Raw genomic sequence first — 20117 nt, 5'->3', positions numbered from 1 at the left:
GGATAGACCGGTCAGGGGTAGGAAGGAAGGCAGGTATTGCATGGTGCACTGGGTGTTATACACAACTAATGAATCATCAAGCCTTACATCGGAAACCGGGGATGTACTGTATGGTGACTAACATAATATAATAAAAAATCATTTAAAAAAAAAAAAAAAGTTGCATGCTCTACTGGCTGAGCCAGCCAGGCCCCCCAATGTTACCTCTTTATATAACTTTTTCTGACAACCACTCTAAGTTAGAAAACTATAAACTAGAGCTGTGGTTCTCTATCACGGGACCCTGATTCCTTCCCTCATTGTACATACTGTACGCTCTTTTTAGACTGCTTGTTTACTTTTTGTTATGTCTCCCCACAACTTGAATATAAGCTCTGTGAGCCCAGGGACCTTGTCTGTCTTGTGCACTGCTGTGTCCCCAGCACACAGAGCATTTTCTGGCAATGCATGTATTGTAAGTATTTATCACGTGGAAAAATGAAGCCGCGGAGTCAACTCTTGAACTCAGTCTTTGACCCCAAATTTGAGCCCTTTCTCCTACATTCTGCTCCTGGGGCAGAGTTGGTATTGGTGGGAAGAGAACTGGCTGAGAGTAGAGCTGGCTTCTGCAGTGACTCTGGGAATGCCACCAGCCAAGTCCTTTCCTCTCTCCCAGCCTCAGTTCATTCATTTTCAGCTGTGCTTGCTCTGAGCCACAAGGACTTTGCCCGTGAGAGGAACAGAAACAGATCCTTCTCTGTCCAGCAGGTGGAGCAGTTGGCTTTCCTAATTTTTTCCCTCTGTGCTGGAGAATGAATGTGCCTCCCGGGAATCTCTGGTTCTGAATGATCCTCGTGCCTCCTCATCAAAACGCAGTCTACTATCATCCGCCACCATAAAAAACCACCAGTGAGGTGCTTCTTTTTTCTTACACATTTTAATTTTTTTTAATTTCGTGCACAGGGTCTATCACCCGCCACAGTAAAAAACCACCAGTGAAGTGTTTCTTTTTCTCACATATTTTAATTTTTTAAAATTTCATTTATTTGGTTTTACCTTTAAAACAACTTTTTTTTTCAGAAGAGACTTAGATTATAGAAATGTTAAATATACTCCATGCCTATTATTTCCCCCATTATTAACATCTTACACTTATTGGTACACTTGTCACAATTAATGAGCTAATGCTGATACATTATTATTAACTAAAGTCCATAATTTATTAGGATCTCTCCCTCTCTCTCTCTCTCTCTTTTAAACCTCCGTCCTTTTTCTGTTCTGGGATCCCATCCAGAATAACACTGTGTATTTTATTGTCATTTTCCTTAAGCTCCTCTCGGCTGTTTACAGCTTCCCAGATGTTTCTTTCCTTTTTGCTGAGCACCAGGGAGGTTTTTAGATGGGACTCCAGCGTGCGCCTTGAGCTTACGGTCACTTAAGATTCGAAGCTGAGCGTTACAAACCCTTTGCCTTCTGGGGAACTTAGGAACAAGTATTTGGGGTAGAAATTGGTGACTTTCTACTCAAATCCTTGGGCTGCTCTTCAGAAATGGTCCTCTCAATCAAATATTTCTGGTGTGCCTGCTATGAGTTCAGCCCTGTGCATAGCGCCAGCAGGGGAGTGGGGCTAAGACAGGGTCCTGGGGCTTACAGTTCAGTTCTGTCCAAGTTGGAGGACAGATGCACAGGAAGGCAGAGGGCAAGACTTCACCCTCCTGTTTCTCCTAAGGATCGATCCAAGGTGGAAAAGGGGCGACAGGTCCCTGGAATGTCTTCCTTCTTGTGGGACCCTCTCAAGGGGATGGACCTAGAACTGGAAGATTTGGAATGAGAGGAAGTTTAGAGGATTCTCAGTGTCGTGATCTCAGCTCCTGGAGTCCAGCCCTGTGTTTCACTGGAGGAAGATTGGATTGCCCTTCCTCTCCTTGAGAAAGAAACTTCTCTGAGACTTGGTGGTCACCAGTGCCTTCTAATTCACTTTAATAAGTTAAATCTCTTCTGTGCTCCTCAGCTTATAAAGGCCCAATTGAGTTCCAGCAGCATCTTTGAGAAGATAGCACCTTTTTCCTCAGTCCCATTTGACTTGTGAAGAAACTGAGCCTCAGGTCTCACTCAGCAAATAATTGTTGGAGTTGGGATTTGAATCCAGGTCTTTCTGTCTCCTAGTTTTCATTCTCCCACCTCCCACCATACCCTGTGGCCATTGGGCCCTCAAGTTTGGAGGAAAAAAGCATTTTTGGAAACTTTTTCTCTTGACCCAGTTTGTTATATTCCATGTAGAAGATGGGGGTCTGCTCTAGCTTGTAGACCTGGAGGAGAAGAGGCCCCTGCCCCAGCCCAAGCCTGACCTTCTCAGATAAACTGGAATGGGACAATATGATATGGTGATTCACCAGCTTTGAGAACATAGGGGATAGCCCAGAACTCGGGTGCAGATGATGTGGGTATGTTTGCCCACCTATGTGGGGCAAACCACCTGTTACCTGAGATCCTCAGTTTCTTCATCGGTGAAATGGTGCTAATATGCCTATCTAGAGGCTTTATTGTAGTGAACAAGGGATGTAAAATGTTTGTCCACTAAAAGCTCCATGCAGAGATAACGCAGGTGGTTATCATTTCCGATGAGAAGATGCAGGGCCCCAAAGGGAAGTTGCTTCCCTGCAGGACCAGGCTGAAGACAGACTCATGTTCTGAAACTTCAAACCCATGTCCAGGAAAATGTCAAGTCGAATCCCCTGCCCATCCCCAGGCCCTTCTGCTCCCTCCTACGCTGTGAGCACTGAAAGCCTGGAGCAGGAAGGAGACTCCAATACCCTCTAATGTTTTATGCCAGAGGGTCTTGAAGGCAAGAGGCAGCATCTGTTTTGGCTCCAAACTCTCCAGCTTCTAGCCTAGAGTAGGGTGAAGGAATGAATGAGTGTGTGAGTGAGTGAAGGAAGAAACCCCAGGGCTGTCAGTAGGTCCAGACTTTGCCTCCTGACCCGCAGGCTCCCATCTGGGCCTCCCAACCTTCTCAGATCCCCCACCCTTCCCTTTTCACAGCCGTGCATGACACCAGTGGTACCAAAAAGGCAAACTGGACTTTATTATAAAGTTGGCTACAAAGTCACCGCAGCACCACGCAGTGGCCACCTGGGCAGGCCCAGGCAGTCTGGCAGCCGGGTGAGTCCCGCACCAGGTACACGCACTCGTGCAAGCACACGTGTGACAGCGGCAGGTCTGCCTTCCTCCATCGGAAAGGAACGTAGCGTCTCTTCGCGCCCCCCACCCCAGGCGCGGGGCGCAAAAGTCACAAGAAGGGCCGCCAGGGCGGCAGAGTCCATCGGAATTGAAATCCCGTTACTGGTGTGTAGAGAATTCTACGTGGGTGTCAAGAGCCCCTGAGGGCACAGGCTGGCCCAGGTGGGCGCTGCCTTTCCCCCACCAAGGCCCAGGGGTGGCTTGGCCCCCAGGAGTGGAGAACTGGCCCAGGCCCATGGGGTAGTGCGGGGGGTGGGGAAGTGAGACTCCCCCATTCTCCGCTTGAAATCCCATTCAAGGAAACTCACTACGAGTGAATACAGATTGAAATGGAAACTGGGATTGCTTGAAGTCTCTAAATTTTAAAAAGAAGCTCCCCTCCCTTGCCCTCCCACCTCCCCCCCCCAAATCCTGCAGGGCCTGGGGAATCAGATACATCCCCCTCCGGCCCCCAGAATCCCCCCAACATTCCCGGGGGGGTGGAGAGCGGCTCCACGTCTTGATGACAATATGCCATACTTGACGACGTTAAGTCACAGACTTATTCAAAACGTTGGTTCCCCTCCACTTCCATCTGCAGAGAGAGAGAGAGAGATGACAGTCAGTAAGGTCATTAAGAAAGATAGGTTGAGGATGTGGCATGCTATTGGCACATAGTACAGGCTTCAAATATGTTGGTCCAATGACTGTGTGATCACCAGAGACTCAGCAAGATAGGGAGCAATCTGAGTGTATGGAGTGAAACTATGACTGTAGTTTTGGAAAGGATGGAGCCATGGGCTCCAAACTTTTACAAACTTTTGCTCTGCATTCTCTTTAGGGAGCAAGAATACTGAGATAGAACTCCAATCCCTTTTCCATCAATTTGTTGTATGATCTGAAGCAAGTTTCTTTAACCCTGAAGCAAGTTTCTTTAACCAAAAATCTTTGATTTTCTTCACCTGTGAAATGGGTGGTGTTGGTTGATCTAGGTCCTCACAGAGCTAAGAAGCACAATTAACCAAGGATTCTCTAGTACTTTATGCAGCATCCCTGACCCCTGCCCTCTAGGCCTACTTGTCCAGAACGTCTATGCTAAGTTTTTTTTACTAGTTCTTATCTTCACTACTACCTTGGGCAGCAGGTGTCGTTATCCCATTAATAAAATTAAGGTACAGAAAGGGGAATTTTTACTCATCTAATTCTTGGCAGGACAGGGACTTGAGTTCCTGAACATTTTGGCTGGACTCACCTTCATGGAAGCTGTCTTGAACTTGGCTCTGGAGTTGATGCAACTCATCAGTAAACCCATCGTAGGGGAATGCTGAGACACCTGTCTCAAAGGCGGTTTCGTATGTGGCCAGGTCCTCCAGGAAGCTGTGGTCTTCTGGGGACAGGTTGTTGCAAGGCGATGAGGCCCCTCCTGGGACCGCTGCCTCAGGATCCCCTGAACTCCATTCCCCATTGGGGTCTGGAGTAGAGAGATCCATGAAGATGTCTTCCACGGGCGTCTCTTCCAGGAATATGTTATCGGGGTCAGCCAGGAAATCCAGCTCCTGGCATTTCCAGGGTTTCAAGTCCAGGCTGAGCACAGGGGGACCAGCCCCCGGCAGGGACAGGTTGGAGTCCAGGGGCTCCAGACCTCCAAGTGGCTCCAGCCCACCCGTGCCAGCCTCAGCTGAGAAGGGCCTGTCCATGCCCTGAGCCAACTGGCTGATCTGCTGGATGAGGCGGTCTATCTCATTCTGCTCCTTCTCAGAGTAGTGGAAGAAACTCTGCTTGACTGGAGAGGCCTCAGGTGTAAGCAGGCCTTCAGGCACCAGAGGGACATCCACAGAGAGGGGGCCCCGCAGCTGGGCTAGGGCCAGGAGCGTGCAGTCCCCATTACCAGGGCTGCTAGGACTTGGGGGCAACTTCTCATAGAGAAAACTGCATCCCTCCTGGGTGAAGTAAGTCTTGGTAGGATTGGGGCTCAGTTGCTCTGGGAAAGTTTGGCTGGGGCTGTTGAGGTGTGCTTGGAATGCTGTGCTGGGAGGAGTCAGCTGCTCATGGGCAGGGCTGCCCAGAGACTCTGGGAAGGTGGCAGTGCTGGGAAGCAGCTGGTCTGGGAAAGCAGAGGTGCAGGGAGTCAATTGATCTTCGTAGCTTCTGGCTGAGGTTTCGGTCAGCTGGCCTTGAAGTGGGCTAGTCAGTGGATCTGGGAAGGTTGCACTGCTGGGCGTCAGTTGATCAGCAAAGGTTGCGGTGCTTGGAGTCAGCTGTTCTTGGAGAGAGCTGGACGGAGTGGACAAGTGGGTCTGGTAGGGCTCATGGAGGCTGAAGAGGAAGGCACAGCCTCCCGGCTGGTGAGGTGTGTAGGGTGGGGTGCACACAAGATCTTTGCTCAGGTCTGCTTGAAGAGAAGGCTCAGAGCCAGATGGGAATGCCAGGTAACTAAAGCCCAGCTCTTTTTGGGATTGGGGAAGCTCTTCTGATGTTGAAGCAGCACCCAGCTCTGGAGCACTAGGGAAATTGGTGTTTCTAGGAGGCCCCAAGGCTGGGGTGAAGAGTGGGTTGGGGCTGGAGCACTGCTCTTGGGAGAGGATGTTCTCAGGGAACGAGGGCAGCATGGTTGGGGTGCCCAGGACATAGGCTGCCTGGGTGTTTTCAGAGTTCAGTTGCTGGCGGAGGCTCCAGGCTTCTGTGTCACTGGAGAGGAGAGAAGAGGCAGATGGTAAGGGTCTGGTGGTCTTTCCCAGAGAGGTTCCCTGATTTGTGTCTCCTCTATGTCCACCTCAGCTGTCCTCCAAGCCCCTTCCTTGCAGCTCACCTGATTGGGTAGTTATTAGCAGTAATGGGGCCCTCTGGACCTTCTGAGTATAATAGGCAATAAATCCATGCCCAGCCTCCAGGCTTGGCCTGCAGTCTCACGACCATCTCTGCCTGAATATCTCCACTCTCAGCCACTGAAAGGAAAGAAAAGATACAGAGTTAGTATGTCCATCAGGCAACACCACCTAAACTCCCCTCTCGCTGACCTCTCCACTGAATTGGGATATCGATGACATCTCTATTTCTGACTACCCTGACCTGCACCACTCAGCTCCCCACCTTGACCTCAGCACTTGGTGTCCCCCAGTTCTGTTTCTATTCTCACTTTGACTCCTTACCCTAAAGTTCACCCTATAGTATCCAAAATTGTTGGCCTCTGGTATCTCCCCAGCATAAGTCTTGACCACAGTCTCCCATCACCTTTCCCAGCTCCCTGTCTTGTCCCCAGCCTCTCTGGACACTCACACAGGCGGTAGTGTTGAGCAGAAGCGTGGGCCAGGTCCTCGGGGTGCAGAAGTCCATACCATGATTTACAGAGCAGTTCACTGCGCTCAAAGCCCAGGTAGATTAGGACACTGGGAAGGTGGAAAGGGTGAGGTCAGCTTTCTGTTTTCCCTGCTTTATACCCAGGCATCTCACTCCCTCCCAGGTCCTCTGTCCCCTTACACCCCATCCTCCCTGCTCCTGACTCCAGAATCTAGGGTCCCCTCATCTCTGGCTTGCCTTCCTCCTGGAGTCTGAACATTCTGGGGCTTACCTCTCGGAGATGTCCAGTAGGGCCAGGTCCTTAGCATGACGGCTCTGGAACATGGCCAGGAAGAGTGAGGCAGGGCCTGGGCCAGGACCAGGACGAGGTCTTGGCTCCAGTGGGGCACAGAAAGCTGTGAAAACAGGGTTTCCTGCCCAGTAGGCCCCAGGTGGATGAGCATGGAATCGGCCTCGAATAAGCACCAGTTTGTTGCCTGCACTCTGGCGCCTGAGAGACTTGGAGGTGTTGAAGCGACAGCGGAAGAGGCGATCTAGGTAAATGAAGAGAAAAACTGGTAAGAGGGTGGATGGTTGAAAGACAGAGCAGGTGGGGAGGAGCAGGGAAGCAGGAAGGAGGTTTGATTGAGGGAGGGAGAAAGGAGTTCTTACCAGTGTCCAGGGCAGAGGGCAGGGTGAGCTGCTGGCGCACAGTTAGGTGGTCAGCTGGGTCAATGATGTCGTAGATACTGTCACCCTGGGCAACCAGGTCCACCTGGAGAAAGGTGAAGAAGAGATGAGATGACATTTAATGAAGGCAGTAAGGGCCAATCCTTGGCACATAGCATCTGTCAGGGTATAACCCCTCCCTCCTCAGTAATCCTCAGACTCTCAAAAGTGGAAAGGTCATTGTGTCCATTTTGTGCCCCAGCCCAAACTGAGAGGACCCTCACCACTCACCATGGAGTGGCCCAGATGTTCGCTCACGCTCTCAGACAGATATAGCAGCTTCCCCTCAGCTGTGAACACAAGTAGAAATCCAGGTAGTGCCGCCACTATGTCTTCAAGCTCTTGAGATGAGAGAAGTCCTGTGGGGCCCGCCAGAGGAGTGCCTGCAGGAAGAAGACATCGTGGGTCAGGAGTAAAACTGGGAGGCAAACCGTAAGTGAGGAAGGCATGGACTGAGTTTCAGAAAACCCAGAGGAATTTTTCATGAACCTGCCTCTGTACACACCTGTTGACCCGCTGCCCACAGCTCTTGCCCAGGGAACCTGTTGCTGGATCTCCCTAGCCAGAGAGCCCTTTGACTTCTAAGTCGGAGCGGGGTCTTTCTTGGCCCAGAATTTCAGACCCACGGACAGCGCTCAAAAGCCGACTGGGCGTTCAGCACCGCGGGCAGCGCCTTGCACCGGTGGAGCTGTCAGCACCACGGACAGCGCCTCAAAAGCGGCAGAAGAGCCCGCTTTCAGCATAGAGAACGGTGGATGCACTTGCCCGGGTTTTGGTGACTCCATCCCTGCAACTTCCCGGGCTTCCCTCCCCGGGCTCCTGGAACGCCTCTGCGCTTGTGGGAACTAGGGCCATTCTGTCCTGGCTCTCCTCCTCCCGTAAGTCTGGCACCGGGGACCCTATCCAGGCTCTCACCCTCATCCAGAACTAAGGTGAGGTCTGAACAGAGCTCATGAGGAAAAGTAGGAAGTCCTGAGTTCCCCAAGTCTCCCTTCTCTCCCCAGCTCTCCGCCACACTGCCCCAGACATGCAGCAGTCTCCGTGGGTTCCCTTAGCTCCATTGCCCTCGGTCTCCAGCAGCCCCAGTTTGCTCACCTCCAGCGAAGAAGACGCCCTTGCGGGTGTAGATGCAAGCAAGACTCATAATGTGCAGGTAGGACAGCCGGACCTTGTCCGCTTCAGCCAGAGGCAGCAGCTCCTTGAGGTTCCGGATCTCAGCGTTGATCTGGTCGCGGCGCGCCTTGGAGGCGCCCTTGGTGGAGCGGTACATGACTAGCGGCTGCAGAGCTCCAGCTCCGGTGCTCCGAACACCTGCGTTCCCGTCCCGACGCACCGGTGGCTTCTATCTTCTTGCTTCCCCGTCTCTCGCTCAGGCTCTCTCTCTCTCCTTCTCTCTCCTCTCCTGGGCTCCGCTCGGCTGCGCTGCCCCCGTCGCCTGCTTCGTTCCGCCTTATATAGCTCCTGCTAGGCGTGGGGGGCTCGCTTTAGAGAAAGGGGGGGCGGGAAAGCAGGAGGCTGGGCTAAGCAAGCTGCAGCGGGAGCCGCTGGCTGGGGAGGGGGGAGCGCTCCTCCTCCCTCCCTGGCTCCCGACGTCATCCCATGACGTAGAATGAGAGCGGGAGGGGGGACGGGAGGAGGGGGAGAACGGAGGCTGCGGAGGGGGCCGCGGCTGGCGGCAGCTGAGCCGAGAAGCAGGCGCTGCATTAGGAAAGCCTGAAAGGGGGTGCAGGGACCCAGGGGTCCAAATGTGTTCAGCTGAGGGAAGGGACAGGGCAAGGGTTAAGGCGGTCTGAAGCCCCTGGCAGGAGAGTCGTAGAGGGGAGGGAGGGACTGTTTTCAACAGATTTTTCTAAGGAGATAAGGAAATGGGGGAGGAGCAGGGTAGTCTACAAGTCCTCCTTGTTATTTGCCAGACAAAGGTCACGTTCATATGTGGGAGAAGGACCCTCCTTGGCCTCTGCGGGATAGGTCGCAGCTGGGGTTTCTCTCTAGGGATTACTCAATCTGGGATTCCCTTAGTCACTTTCAAAGAACAAATCTCCTCCCCCCACCCTTTCGAAATCCGGGCCTTGGCATTTAGCAGGGGGGATTACATGGAAGTCTAAGTCTCTAGGGTGGGGTGAAAAGGGGGTCCTGAGGAAGAGGGACTGGTTGAATTTGGCCTTGCTTCTATTTTCCCACAGCCAAGAATAGGAACACAAACACGAACGCTGTAGTCTGCAGTGATTCTCGGTTTCCCTGTCAACTAATTAACTGCAGCCACTAACAGGGGAAACTGAGGCAGGTTCCCAGGGCACCATGAGGATCTGGGTCTGCACCTAAGTATCCCTTCCCCCTCCCCGTTGCCATCCCCCAAAGCGAGCGGTTCCCCCCGCCCGACTGCAAGCCTCGGTCTCCCGGCGGGCCGGGGGCGGGGGCGGGGCCGGGGGAATCCCAGCTCCATATTAGGACAGGAATCCTCCGGCGGCTGCCGCGGCGGCGGCTGCGGGCGGGGCCTGGCTGCCTCCGCACCGCTCCGGAGGGCTCCCCCCGTCTCTGGCGGGGAAGATGGGGAAGCAGCAAAGAAACGAGGGGGGCGTGCTGCACCCTCCGAGATCCCCGCACCTGCCAGGGACCCCTAACTCCGTCAGGCTGTCCTCCATACCCCTCTCCAGCCCCCTCCCCATCTTCGGCGCTAGGGCTCCTTATTCTGTCTCTTAACCTTCAACTCTCCCCATCCTTCTCCCTCGGCCCCGACTAGTTTCTGAATCTCATTGCCTGCTTGGTGGTCTGTCTCAGCTTTGTGCGCCCCCCCCCAAAGTTCCCCTTCTGCTCTCTCGAGACTCCCTTTCGTCATCAGTTTTATCTCCACATCATGTCACCTTTGCCCTCTATCTCCTTCTTTCTTTTTTTCTCTTTTCAGCACAAATGACTGCTCTCTACAGGGGCTGAGGGGCGCCTTTCTTTCCCCTAGAATCCCATAAAAGGAGAAGGAAGTCGTTTAGGGGACATTTTATGTGAAATCTTATGGTAGAATAAGGATCTGTGTGAAATCACAAAGAGGCTGAAAATAAGACCACTTAAAAATTGGGGGAGAGGGATTGGCCTGATTGTAGAAAGTCACATAGGAAGGATGGGTATAAACCTTGACACCAAGAAGCAAAATTTGGGGTCAAGGGAATCCTCCTCCCATGGGAAAGGGTTGTGGCAAGAGAGGCAGGGTAGGAGCAGAAGACAGCTGAGGAGAAGGGTGTCTCAGAAGAGGGTGTCTGGGCGTCCAGTCGTGACCTTTTGTGCAACTGAGATGAAGGGAAGAGGTGTGTGTCTGTCTGTCTTCCACTCTCTCTAACCCTATTTATCTGGATTGCAGAGAAATTGTTCCTTCAGGAAGTACATTCTCTGTTCCACTTCCATCTCTCTCTGACCCCTGATGAACCCACTCACCCCTTCCTCAAGCTTCGGTTTGGGCAAGCCCTTGATCTTTGGACCCCATTCTTGTATGAAAATACAGGGCATTGCTCTTGTTTTCTTCACTCACTGATGCTTTAGCCTTGGCTGGGAGACAATCTTAGTACCCCTTTCTACGATAAAAACTGTTGGTCGGGTCCAGCCAGTCTCCAGCGAGCTGAATAGAGCCGCAGTGAAAGAATGGGGCACTGACCACTGTCCATGGTCCTGAAAAAAAATCACCCAGGGAAGTAATTTGGCCATGGTCTGCCAGGACATCAAAGTAGAGCTTGAGTTCACACAGGCCTCAGAGTGAGGCCCCAGTTAGCAGTCCACTTGTCCTCCGAGGATGAATATGGGAGGGGGTTTTAGGGGCCCAAGGTTTCTGAGCTGGAGGAGTAAAATAAGCATGAGAGAAGAACTAGCTCAAGGGAAGAACCCTTGCATTTTTCCAGGAGAATGGGCTGGGGGGAAGGCCCTCTGAAAGGAAAGAAGGGTCTAGAAAGGGACAAGGGAGGGGGAAGAGAAGGGCTCATCCTATTTCACCCACTCTAATTCAAGTTGAGAAGCTCTGTATGCCCCAATGTCTCCTCTCCCTAGGCCAGCTCCCACTCCCCTTGCCTCCCACCTCCGTGAAGCTATTTTTAACTGTGCAGAACCAAAAATAGCTTGGCAGCAGCTTCAGGCCGTGGGAGAGGAGCTATTTATATCACCAGTGACGGTTCCAAAATAGCAAGCAGGAGGAGGGGGGCGGCTGGCACGCTAGAGAGCTCCTGGCCGCTGCTAAAAATACTGGCAGTGTGAGTCATCCTGGCCTGGCTGAGTCACCCCACTCTCCCCCCCTCCCTTGAATCGGCAGGCAGAAGCAGCAGAACAGAACAGGCTAAGAATTGGAAGCTTGAGATGGGGGAGGTATCAGAGCCCATTGGCTATGGGAAAATGGGCAAGAAGTGAATTAAAAGAGGGGCTTTGGCTGCAGTGCCTGGGTGGCTCAGTCCATTGAGCATCTAACTCTTGATCTCAGCTCAGGTCTTGATCTCAGGGTGGTGAGCTCGAGGCCTGCATTGGGCTCCACGCTGGGTGTGGAGCCAACTTAAAAAAATAGGGGCTTAGGGGTGAATGTGTAGAAAGAATGGGGGAGCAGGAGCCACCCAGCTAAATCCACTGTGTGAGTCTGCAGTATTCTCAGCTATGCACTGCTGTTTAGGAATGCTTGGGAAATTGAAGGGAGGAAGCCAGACTGAGGATGTGCATGTGTTGGTCTGTCCATTTGACCGTGACTGTATTTGTATGTCTGTGTCTGTCTGCATGTGATTTGTAACTGTGTGTCTGTATCCCTGTATATTTATGCATTTGCCTATGCCTGTATCTATGTCTGTCTTTGTAAAAAATGCCTACCACTTCCTGTGTTGTGTGTAGTTCTATGTTTGTGTATGTGTTCATATGTTTGCGGCTTTCTGTATGTCTCCCTGTCCGTCTGTGTGTTTGTGTCTATATGTGAGTCTGCTCTGTGCCTTTCTTTCTCAGAATCCAGTGGAGAATGTGAATTTGCGTGCATCCCCAACCTCAGTGCACCTTCTGTTGTCCTCTCTGATATCACTTGTTGGGCTCTTGCACGACCTATGCCTTCCTTCTCTCCACCCAGCATCTTCCTTTTTTTCCAACCCTTGACCCCCAACCATTTGTTAAAGTGTCTGTATTGCATGCAATCTCTAGTAAAAAGTTGGAGGAAGGGAGCCCCGTATGACCTCTCCCTTTTCTCTTGAATTATCCTGAATCCTCTCTGGCCTGCAGGAGTAAGTGGTTTTCCATCGCTCCATATTTGGGGAGCTAAGGGAAGAGAAGGGCTTTCTTTAGTTCTAAAAAAAAATTCCTGGTGTGGGCACAGGCATGCGCAGTGCACACACACACATACACACACAACTGAGAGAGAGAATGAGAGAGAGAAAAAAATATCAAGGTCCCTTCTTTACTGAGACAAGCTCTTTGCATCTGTTGCCATGGCAACCCGCCCACTCCTTCCCCGAAAAATCACCAAGAAGAGGTGATGGCATTGAGGACGGATTGGCTGATTTCTTTCTTTATTATTTTTTTTTCTGAAAAAAGGTCTTTTTATAGCAAGAACAGGCCGTGAGATCCCCTGCCCCTGTCTTGCATAGCTTTATTGGGGACCTAGAGAGACATCACCCCTCAACCATTCTCAAAGAGAAGGTGTATCTTTTCCAGAGATTTGGGGGATGATGGCCCCCTGGGAGGGAGATGGAGGGTGACCGGGGCTGGGGGTCCGCTTCTTTAGAACCACATGGAGACTCCTGGTTAGGGGTACTTTTCTGAATACTTGGGGCAAAGATCTTTACAAAGAGTTGTTGAAGCGTATCCTGTCTTACCCTGGACAAATGTGTTTATGATGAGAAGGAGAAAGAGAGAGGAAGGGAGGGAGAGAGGGAGGGAAGGAGGGGGGGTAGAGAATCATTTTATGGGTCTTCAGAGCAGATGACAAGGTGCCTAAGGATCCAAGATCTCAGTGGTGGTCAGACCAGACAGGTGGACACAAGATGGCTCAATAAAGATCCATTAATGCAATTGATGGTGCTGTGAGTCACTACCGGATCACAGTTGTGGCTACTTGACGTGCACCTCAGGGAAGCTGGGGCCATAGGTAAATGATCTAGGGATTACTGAAGCTCACCTTTCCTAACTTTGAGTCTCAAAGGCCTCTTCTAAAGCCTGGCCACCAGCCACTGCAGCCACATCACTTTCTCAAGTGAACTGTAGCCTCCTGCCAAATGACTGGATGGTGGAAAAGAAGGGATTCCTCGTTTCCTCCTGTGCTTGGCTTGCTACAGAAATGGGGTCACTTGAGGCTGGAAGTTGGAAAGCCAAACTAAGAATCTGACTCTGAGAAAAACACCTCTTCCTTCCAGTGGACTGCTGCCACCCTTAGCAGGCAAGGGCATGGCCTTGGGAGGGGCGTTAGCTCTACTTGAAGTGATGGAACAGAGAAATGGAAAGACTTGAGATTTGCTCTGACCTGTTAGACCAATTCTCATGGCAAGTCTAACTCATATTTTTATAGTCATTTGATAGATGGTGAAACAGAGGATCAGAGACAGATAACGACTTACCCAAAGTCACACAGCAAGTCATTGATGATTCTGGGCCTTAAGTCTAGTTCCTGCTCCCAGCTCTTTCTCTTGCACTATGGGGTATAGCAGGGGTCTGCAGACTCTGGCCAGCATGCCAAATCTGGCCCACTGAGTGTTTGTGTAAATAAAGTTTTACTAGCACATAGCTACATCCATTTGTTTATGTATTGTCTATGGCTGTTTTCACCCTATAAGGGCAGGGTTGAGCAGTCACAACAGAGTAATATGGCTTGGAAAGCCTAAAATATTTACAAACTGACCCTTTGCAGAGAAAGTTTTCCATCTTTTAGAGTATGATGAGTTCACACTGGGAATATCTCCACCTGTCTCTCTCTTTCTCAGCCAGAAGCTCTCTGGGCCCAGGGCATACCAAGCCGTCATTTTCTCTCCCTTTACTCTTCCAAATACCAGAAAGCAGTAATATCCCTACACTCCTCAAGGGAGGAGAGATTGGGAAACCTCATGGGCTAAGCTCCTTACTAGCTTCTAGCCCCTATGGAGTGTCTCCATGCAGGAGTGATGTTCCACTTCCTATTACCATGGCAACAAGAGTTAGAGTTGGCAATAAAGAGTCAGGATACTCCATTCCGTCCTTACCCCAACCCCAGTCTCAGGACTACATTTTGGGAAGGGGGGTGCCCCATAGTTGGCGATTAAGGTATTTTCAGGAGGACAGAAAGTCCTGATGGGAAGAAAATTATGGTATTATGGGGTCTAGTCCTCCTGGAGTCTTCAGCCTAACCAAGGGGAAGAATCTTTATGCAACTTCTCAGAGGGGTTTAGTAACTTGCTCAGGGTCACACAGCTAGAATGAGATGATTCTAAAATTAGAACCAGGTTTCCTGATTTCTACTTTTTTCCCATTTTTTAAAAGATTTTATTTATTTATCTGAGAGAGAGAGAGCACAAGCAGGGAGAGAGAGAGAAGAAGGCTCCTTGCTTGATGTAGGACTAGATCCCAGGACCCTGGGATCATGATCCGAGCCAAAGGCAGATGCTTAACCAAATGAGCCACCCAGGCGTCCCTACTTCATCCCATTTTTACCAGACTGTTCTGTTCACTTCTTGGGTTTGAAACCACACCAAAGTTTTCTAGCAGATTCCCAAATACCTCCCCAGGCCCAGGTCTAGGGTTCACCAGTCTGTGGAGTAAAAGCATAATCTTCATGTAGAGCTGGTCTGAGCGAAGGCTGTCTTGTCTTCAGCTGCATCTTAGCCGCCTGTTTTCTTTCTCCCAAGGCCTTTTCATTATGTGATCACTCCCCCAATCTACTTGCACAGGGAGATATTCAGAACATTTTATCTATTTATGGTTATGAAATCAACAAATCTCATGTGAAGAGGGTACATGCTGGCACCCACACATTGAGACGGTCAGAGCCGGGTGAGTGGGCTGAGCCAAGAAGGTGAGGGACACGGAACCATGCAGTGGGTGGGAAGGGGAGAGTGTAGCCAGGTGGGAAAAGACAAAACTGCTCTGGGCAGGGACCTGGAGGCACGACTGAGAAAAGGGGCCGCAAGTAATACAATGAAGAGCATGTCAGACCTGTCAAGTTCCAAGAGGGGAGGCAAATCAATCACCTAAAATGTTCTTTGAATGCAGAGCAGGGACCCAACACTCCTGTAAGCCCCAAGGGGTAGATAGGAGTTCAGGACACTGGCCTTGCCCTTCAGGAGCTGGAGGTCTGGAGGAGGAGACAGAACTTCCGTAGTTCATTTATTAGTTCAACCCAGTTTCAGAGTCTTCTCCACCACTATCACCCCCCGACCCCCCCCCCACACACACTGGTGAATTCCTCCTTGCTCTGCTCTTCCTCTTGTTGGGTCCGGGGCCTTTCCCCAATGCCCCCACAGCCCTCCCCATTTCCTCATCAGTGCATGTCTCATCCTGTATTGTCATTGCTTGTTTACTTGTCCATCTCCCCACCAGCATCTCTGTCTGTTCTCCATATTCTCAGCATCTAGCATAGGACCTGGCCCAGAGCAAGGCCCCATGTATGTATTTCATTCATGCACACACATCTGAGCACTGGGCTTTTGTCAGGCTCTGTGTTAGGCACTGGCGATGCAATGTGTGGAAACACAGGTTTGGTCTTAATTTCATGGAGCATCCAGGCTGGTGGGAGAGTGGGAACTCCATGAAGCCACTGAAGCCACAGCCGTGAAATGACTGCTGTGAAGAAGACATACAGCGTGTGTGGAAAGAAGCTAAATGAGGACTGACTGAGCCTGGGGAGTTGAGGGTGGCCTCCCTGAGGAGGTGTGATTGAGCTGAGCTGCTGGATGTCTGGTTGAGCTGTGACGTGCTGTGTGGGGTGGGGTAGACAGAGGAATGCAATCATAAATGAGACCCCAGACGGGGACAGGTAGCCACAGAAGAAGCCATCACAGCCAGAGGCTGTGTTAACAGGTATGGGGAGTGAAGGTGAAGAGGGGGCAGCCTCTGCTAAGGGCAGCTGAGCCCCCACCTTGACCAGGAGGCTTGGCTCCTGTGCTATGGGCAGGACTGTGAGGGGACTGTGGGGAAAGAGCCAGTAAGTCCTTTGTGGAAAGGCAGGTGAGTGGGAGGGATCCTGAGGCTCAAAGAGACAGGAGAGGGTGGGGGTCCAGCGAGGGGCCCTGGGGTGAGATACCCATGTGGAGTCCTGGCTCCTTCACACCGGGCAAGTGACTTAACATCTCATGACTCAGTTTACCCATATGTTAAATAGGGATGTGAGGAGAATAATAGCTCTTACATCAAAGGATTGATGCAAAATTTAAATGACTTAAATCATTAAAGCACTTGTAACGATGCCTGCCACATAAAAGGAACACAATAAACGTTGAATGAAGGAATATCAGTCATCATTATTTCACCTTAATGAGAAACAGAATGTTGAGCAAGGCTCTGAAAACATGGCATGTGCTGCTTGGGGAGATAGCACAGGCTCTGTCGCTCTAAGTGTAGAAACAGAACCTGGCTTTTTGTAGCCTTGGCCCAGCGGGTCTGAAAGAAGCAGATGGGCTGGGTCCGGCTAGGGGCTGCAGCAGGTCCAAAGAAATAGATGAAGATGACAGCTGGGGGCCTGGGAAGGTTGAGGGATGCACACAAAGTCATCCCGAGGGCTCTGGCCTGGGTCCCAGTGTGATCCTTCCCCGGGTACCACTGGCTCCTACCATCCTCACCAAGTCCAGGGATGGAGGCCCAATGAGCCCTTTCAGTGCTCAGCAACTGAGCTCTCCTTGGATTTTTCTAGAAGCCAACAGAACCGAGTTCTTCCCCAAATTCAAACACTTCTGGTTTCTATCACTCCCAATTACCCCAAATTTCTCCTGGCCCCCTTCCTCTTCTGCCCCTAGGTGCCTAGGCCACCACTGGCACCAGCTTCAAGGATCTCTTTGTTATCACCTGAACACACCTTGCAACATGAGAGTTCACAGAAGCAGCACTTACCTGCAGCTTATATACCTAATGTGTATATTACCTCGCTCAAACCTCATGGCAACCCTGGGACATGTGGGCTCTCAAGGAATGGTCCACACAAGCCCAGGAGAGACTGATGGGGCTCAAGGCTGGGGTGATCATGGGAAAGCAGTAGGCCTGGGACTGGCCAGTGACAGAAGGGAAGCCTGAGGAGCAACCAAGAAGACACTCCCAAGAGCAGGGGGAAGGATGGTCCCCATCCATGGAAATGCTGGAGCTGCAGGGAGCTGGTTGAACTGTGGCAGGAAAGGGGTAGCGGCAGTTGTGGCCTGTTGACGGAGCACATTCTGAAAGCAGGAAAAGATGAACCCTGGGCAGATGAGGAGGGAACACCAGGAAGCTTTAGGAGAAAGGACCATCCGACTGAAGGGAAAGCTCTTAAACCCCTAGCATAGACAGGGAATGAGCTGGAAGAGCCTTCTGTCAAGGATTATCAAGGTTCTGGAGCATTGGAGGTGGGCTCAGCCTAGATCTCAGTGGATCGTGTTTGATGCAGGGGGGAGTCCTAGAGAGGAGACATAGGTTCTGGTTGTAGCCCTGCCACCAGCCTACTTGGGTGTTATGCAAGCTCCTTCCCCTCTCTGGGCTCAGTTTCCCTGTTTGCAAACTTGCAGTGGCAATGGGTTGGACCACTTGGCCTGGAAGGGATGTCCCATCTCTAGGATTTTGAGCATCTCTAGGGCCAGGGCCCAGCTGGCCAGTGCCTCCCAGGCTTTGGAGGCTGAGACTCAGTTTCAGGTGAGAAGAGCCCATGTGCCTAGTGCTAGGGTCTGGGTGGGCCTAAAGTCTCCCAGAGGACTAAATCCTCAGCCCTGGACAAGTAGGGCCGCCTTGGGCCTTGGAGGCCTGGCCTGTGTGGACATGGGTAGGAGCAAGTACTGGTCCTGACCCTGTGGTTATCCTTCTTCAAATCCAACCCATCAGAGGCTATTCTCACAGGTCTGTGCCAAGTGCACCAGGGGACTTACCATTGGAGGGGATCCAGTGGGCTCCAAGTTGTGTAGAACAGACCCCCAGGTCATCCATAGAGTGGTCTGCAGAGCCCGCGGCTGAAGCAACTACGGTCTCCTTATAGTATCCTTAGCTCCAGGCTGACGGGAGGAAAACACCCCAGCAGTGTCCCGCAGACTGCCATAGAGGGATGCCACAGCCTGGGAAAATACCACATTTCAAAGAATCCCAGACTCACAGTTGGAGTGGGAGCCCCTTAGTCATCCACTTTGGGTGACTGAGGCCCTAGTACAGAGAACGGAGTGGTCCAAGTGACACAGCCATCATTTAGTAGAGGTGGACCCTGAACCAGATGCCTGGCTTTGTGTGCCTCTCACAGGCTGGCCGCTGGGATCAAGACGCAGAGAAAGAGCCCAGGCCAGGAGGCAGTGTTCTGGGAACTAGTTTCAACAATGCACCTTGGCAAATAGTGTCTCTCGGAGGGATGCCTCCGTGTCCCCTTCTGTGCATTAAAGGCTTGGCTCTGGCAATGGATACCCGTTGGAAGAGCCATTCAGGATTCCAGTGCTAACTGCTCCCGAGCAGCAACCTCTCTCCTTTGCCAGACTTGATACTCACAGCCAGGCTGGGTCGGATCCACCTCTAGGTCCCCAGCCCTGGTCCAGAGTCGGGGCCCAGAGATGTCTGGAATGTATGTAGCACCTTGCGCATGTAGAGTACTTCACAGCTGTCTTCAGTGAATTCTGGTCAAACACCCTTGTGGGTATTACAGGGAGAGTGCAGGCATTGTCAGGATTGGGCACAGGAGTCCAAAGAGCTGGGTCCACATGGCTCTGGGGGGCCTGGTCAGAGCCTGCAGGCCATGTGTCCATCCAGAAACTAACAGGTGCTTGTAAGCAGTCTGGAAAAGGTTTGGCCCCAGAAAGTTCCAGAGAACTGGTGAGCTGTAGGAAGCCCTCGATGGAAGCAGACGTTTGCAAGTAGCAACCTGATTGGTTGGCCATAGAGTCCATGGGATCCCGAAGCTTGTCTAGAGTGATCAATGATCCAGAGAGCCCACCTAGGTGGGGACTGTCCTGGGGACGAAGAAGCAGCTGATGCCATGCTGGAAGAGGAGCTGTCTGGCTCTGCTGCTGGGCACAGGGCAAGGGCCAGAGGCTGGCACACTGTGCCAGCTACACTCAAGGTTAAGGAACACGGGACTGACCTCTGGCTAGGAAGTCCGCATCACTAGGCTCTGGCTCACCGCTCTCCAGGAACACGCCATGTGACCCTGGTCAAGTCACTACTCTTCTCTGAGCCTCAGTTTCCCTTTCAGCTTAATGAGTGGGTTGAAGAAACTGGTCAGGGGCCTTCCAGTAAGATCCTAAACAGACCCCAGGCTGAGCCCGAGGAGAAAAAGGCTAAGGCAAGGCAGGAAGCTGGAGGGGGCGTGGATCTCCAGAGACCGGGGGTAGCCCCGCGGGCAGTGACGTTCTCACCTGGTGTTTTCACTCTGTGGCCTTGTCCAGAGAGGATCCCCAAACGCGCTAGGCCTGGCATCTTGTTTCCTTCCAAGGCTCCTATGGAAGAAGAGTCTCCCCTGTTGGAGGGAGGAAGAGGGGGGCGAGGGGCAAGGGCAGGATCTCCTTTCTCCATGGTTGAAATTTCCCTAAAGTGAGTGGAGGGCGCTAGAATGGGGGTGGGGTATATGGCGCGGGGGGCTTCCCGGGCCCAGGCTCCGCGCGGGGCTAGCGGCTCGGGGGCGGGGGCAGCTCCCGGGCTCCAGCGGAGCCGCCACTCCGCCGGTTGCCTTTAAAAGGCGCCAGCGCGCGCGCATCAGCAGAAGGGCTGCGGCTCTCTTCCAAAATAGGCAAGAATTGGGAGGCCGCGGGAGACAAGCTGCTAGCAGCGCAGACGTCACCCGGGGCCTCCCTCCCCCCCCC

The 20117-nt window shown here is 52.0% G+C and overlaps 1 protein-coding gene across 2 annotated transcripts; it reads right to left on the bottom strand.

Moving 5' to 3' along the window:
* Nucleotides 1-3688: 3688 nt before the first annotated feature.
* On the bottom strand, nt 3689-8473 carry NPAS4 (neuronal PAS domain protein 4). 2 transcript variants are annotated; one of them, XM_008709161.1, is made up of 8 exons: nt 8299-8473; nt 7435-7586; nt 7147-7249; nt 6767-7028; nt 6475-6584; nt 6008-6143; nt 4451-5886; nt 3689-3793 (listed from the first exon to the last, which is right to left on the bottom strand). In XM_008709161.1, exons 1-8 carry the CDS (start codon nt 8471-8473, stop codon nt 3765-3767), a joined length of 2403 nt encoding a protein of 800 aa, XP_008707383.1. In that variant the 3' UTR covers nt 3689-3764. The 2 variants fall into 2 exon arrangements, with proteins under 2 accessions (XP_008707383.1, XP_040494678.1); XM_040638744.1 differs by lacking the exons at nt 6475-6584; nt 7147-7249; nt 7435-7586; nt 8299-8473 and having other exon boundaries at nt 6767-6938.
* Between the last annotated feature and the right edge of the window lie 11644 nt (nt 8474-20117).

Source organism: Ursus maritimus, unplaced genomic scaffold, assembly GCF_017311325.1.
Source record: "Ursus maritimus isolate PB19 unplaced genomic scaffold, ASM1731132v1 scaffold_23, whole genome shotgun sequence".
NCBI classification, from domain to species: domain Eukaryota; kingdom Metazoa; phylum Chordata; class Mammalia; order Carnivora; family Ursidae; genus Ursus; species Ursus maritimus.
Note: the sequence above shows the minus strand (reverse complement) of the source record. Positions and strands in the feature narration are given on the sequence as shown.

Coding starts and splice junctions, on each gene's coding strand:
- NPAS4 (XM_008709161.1), bottom strand. CDS start 8,473: ATGTACCGCTCCACCAAGGGCGCCTCCAAGGCGCGCCGCGACCAGATC. Junction 7,250..7,434: donor AACATCTGGGCCACTCCATG/GTGAGTGGTGAG, acceptor ACCTTTCTCCAG/GTGGACCTGGTTGCCCAGGG. Junction 6,585..6,766: donor CTACTGGACATCTCCGAGAG/GTAAGCCCCAGA, acceptor CCACCTTCCCAG/TGTCCTAATCTACCTGGGCT.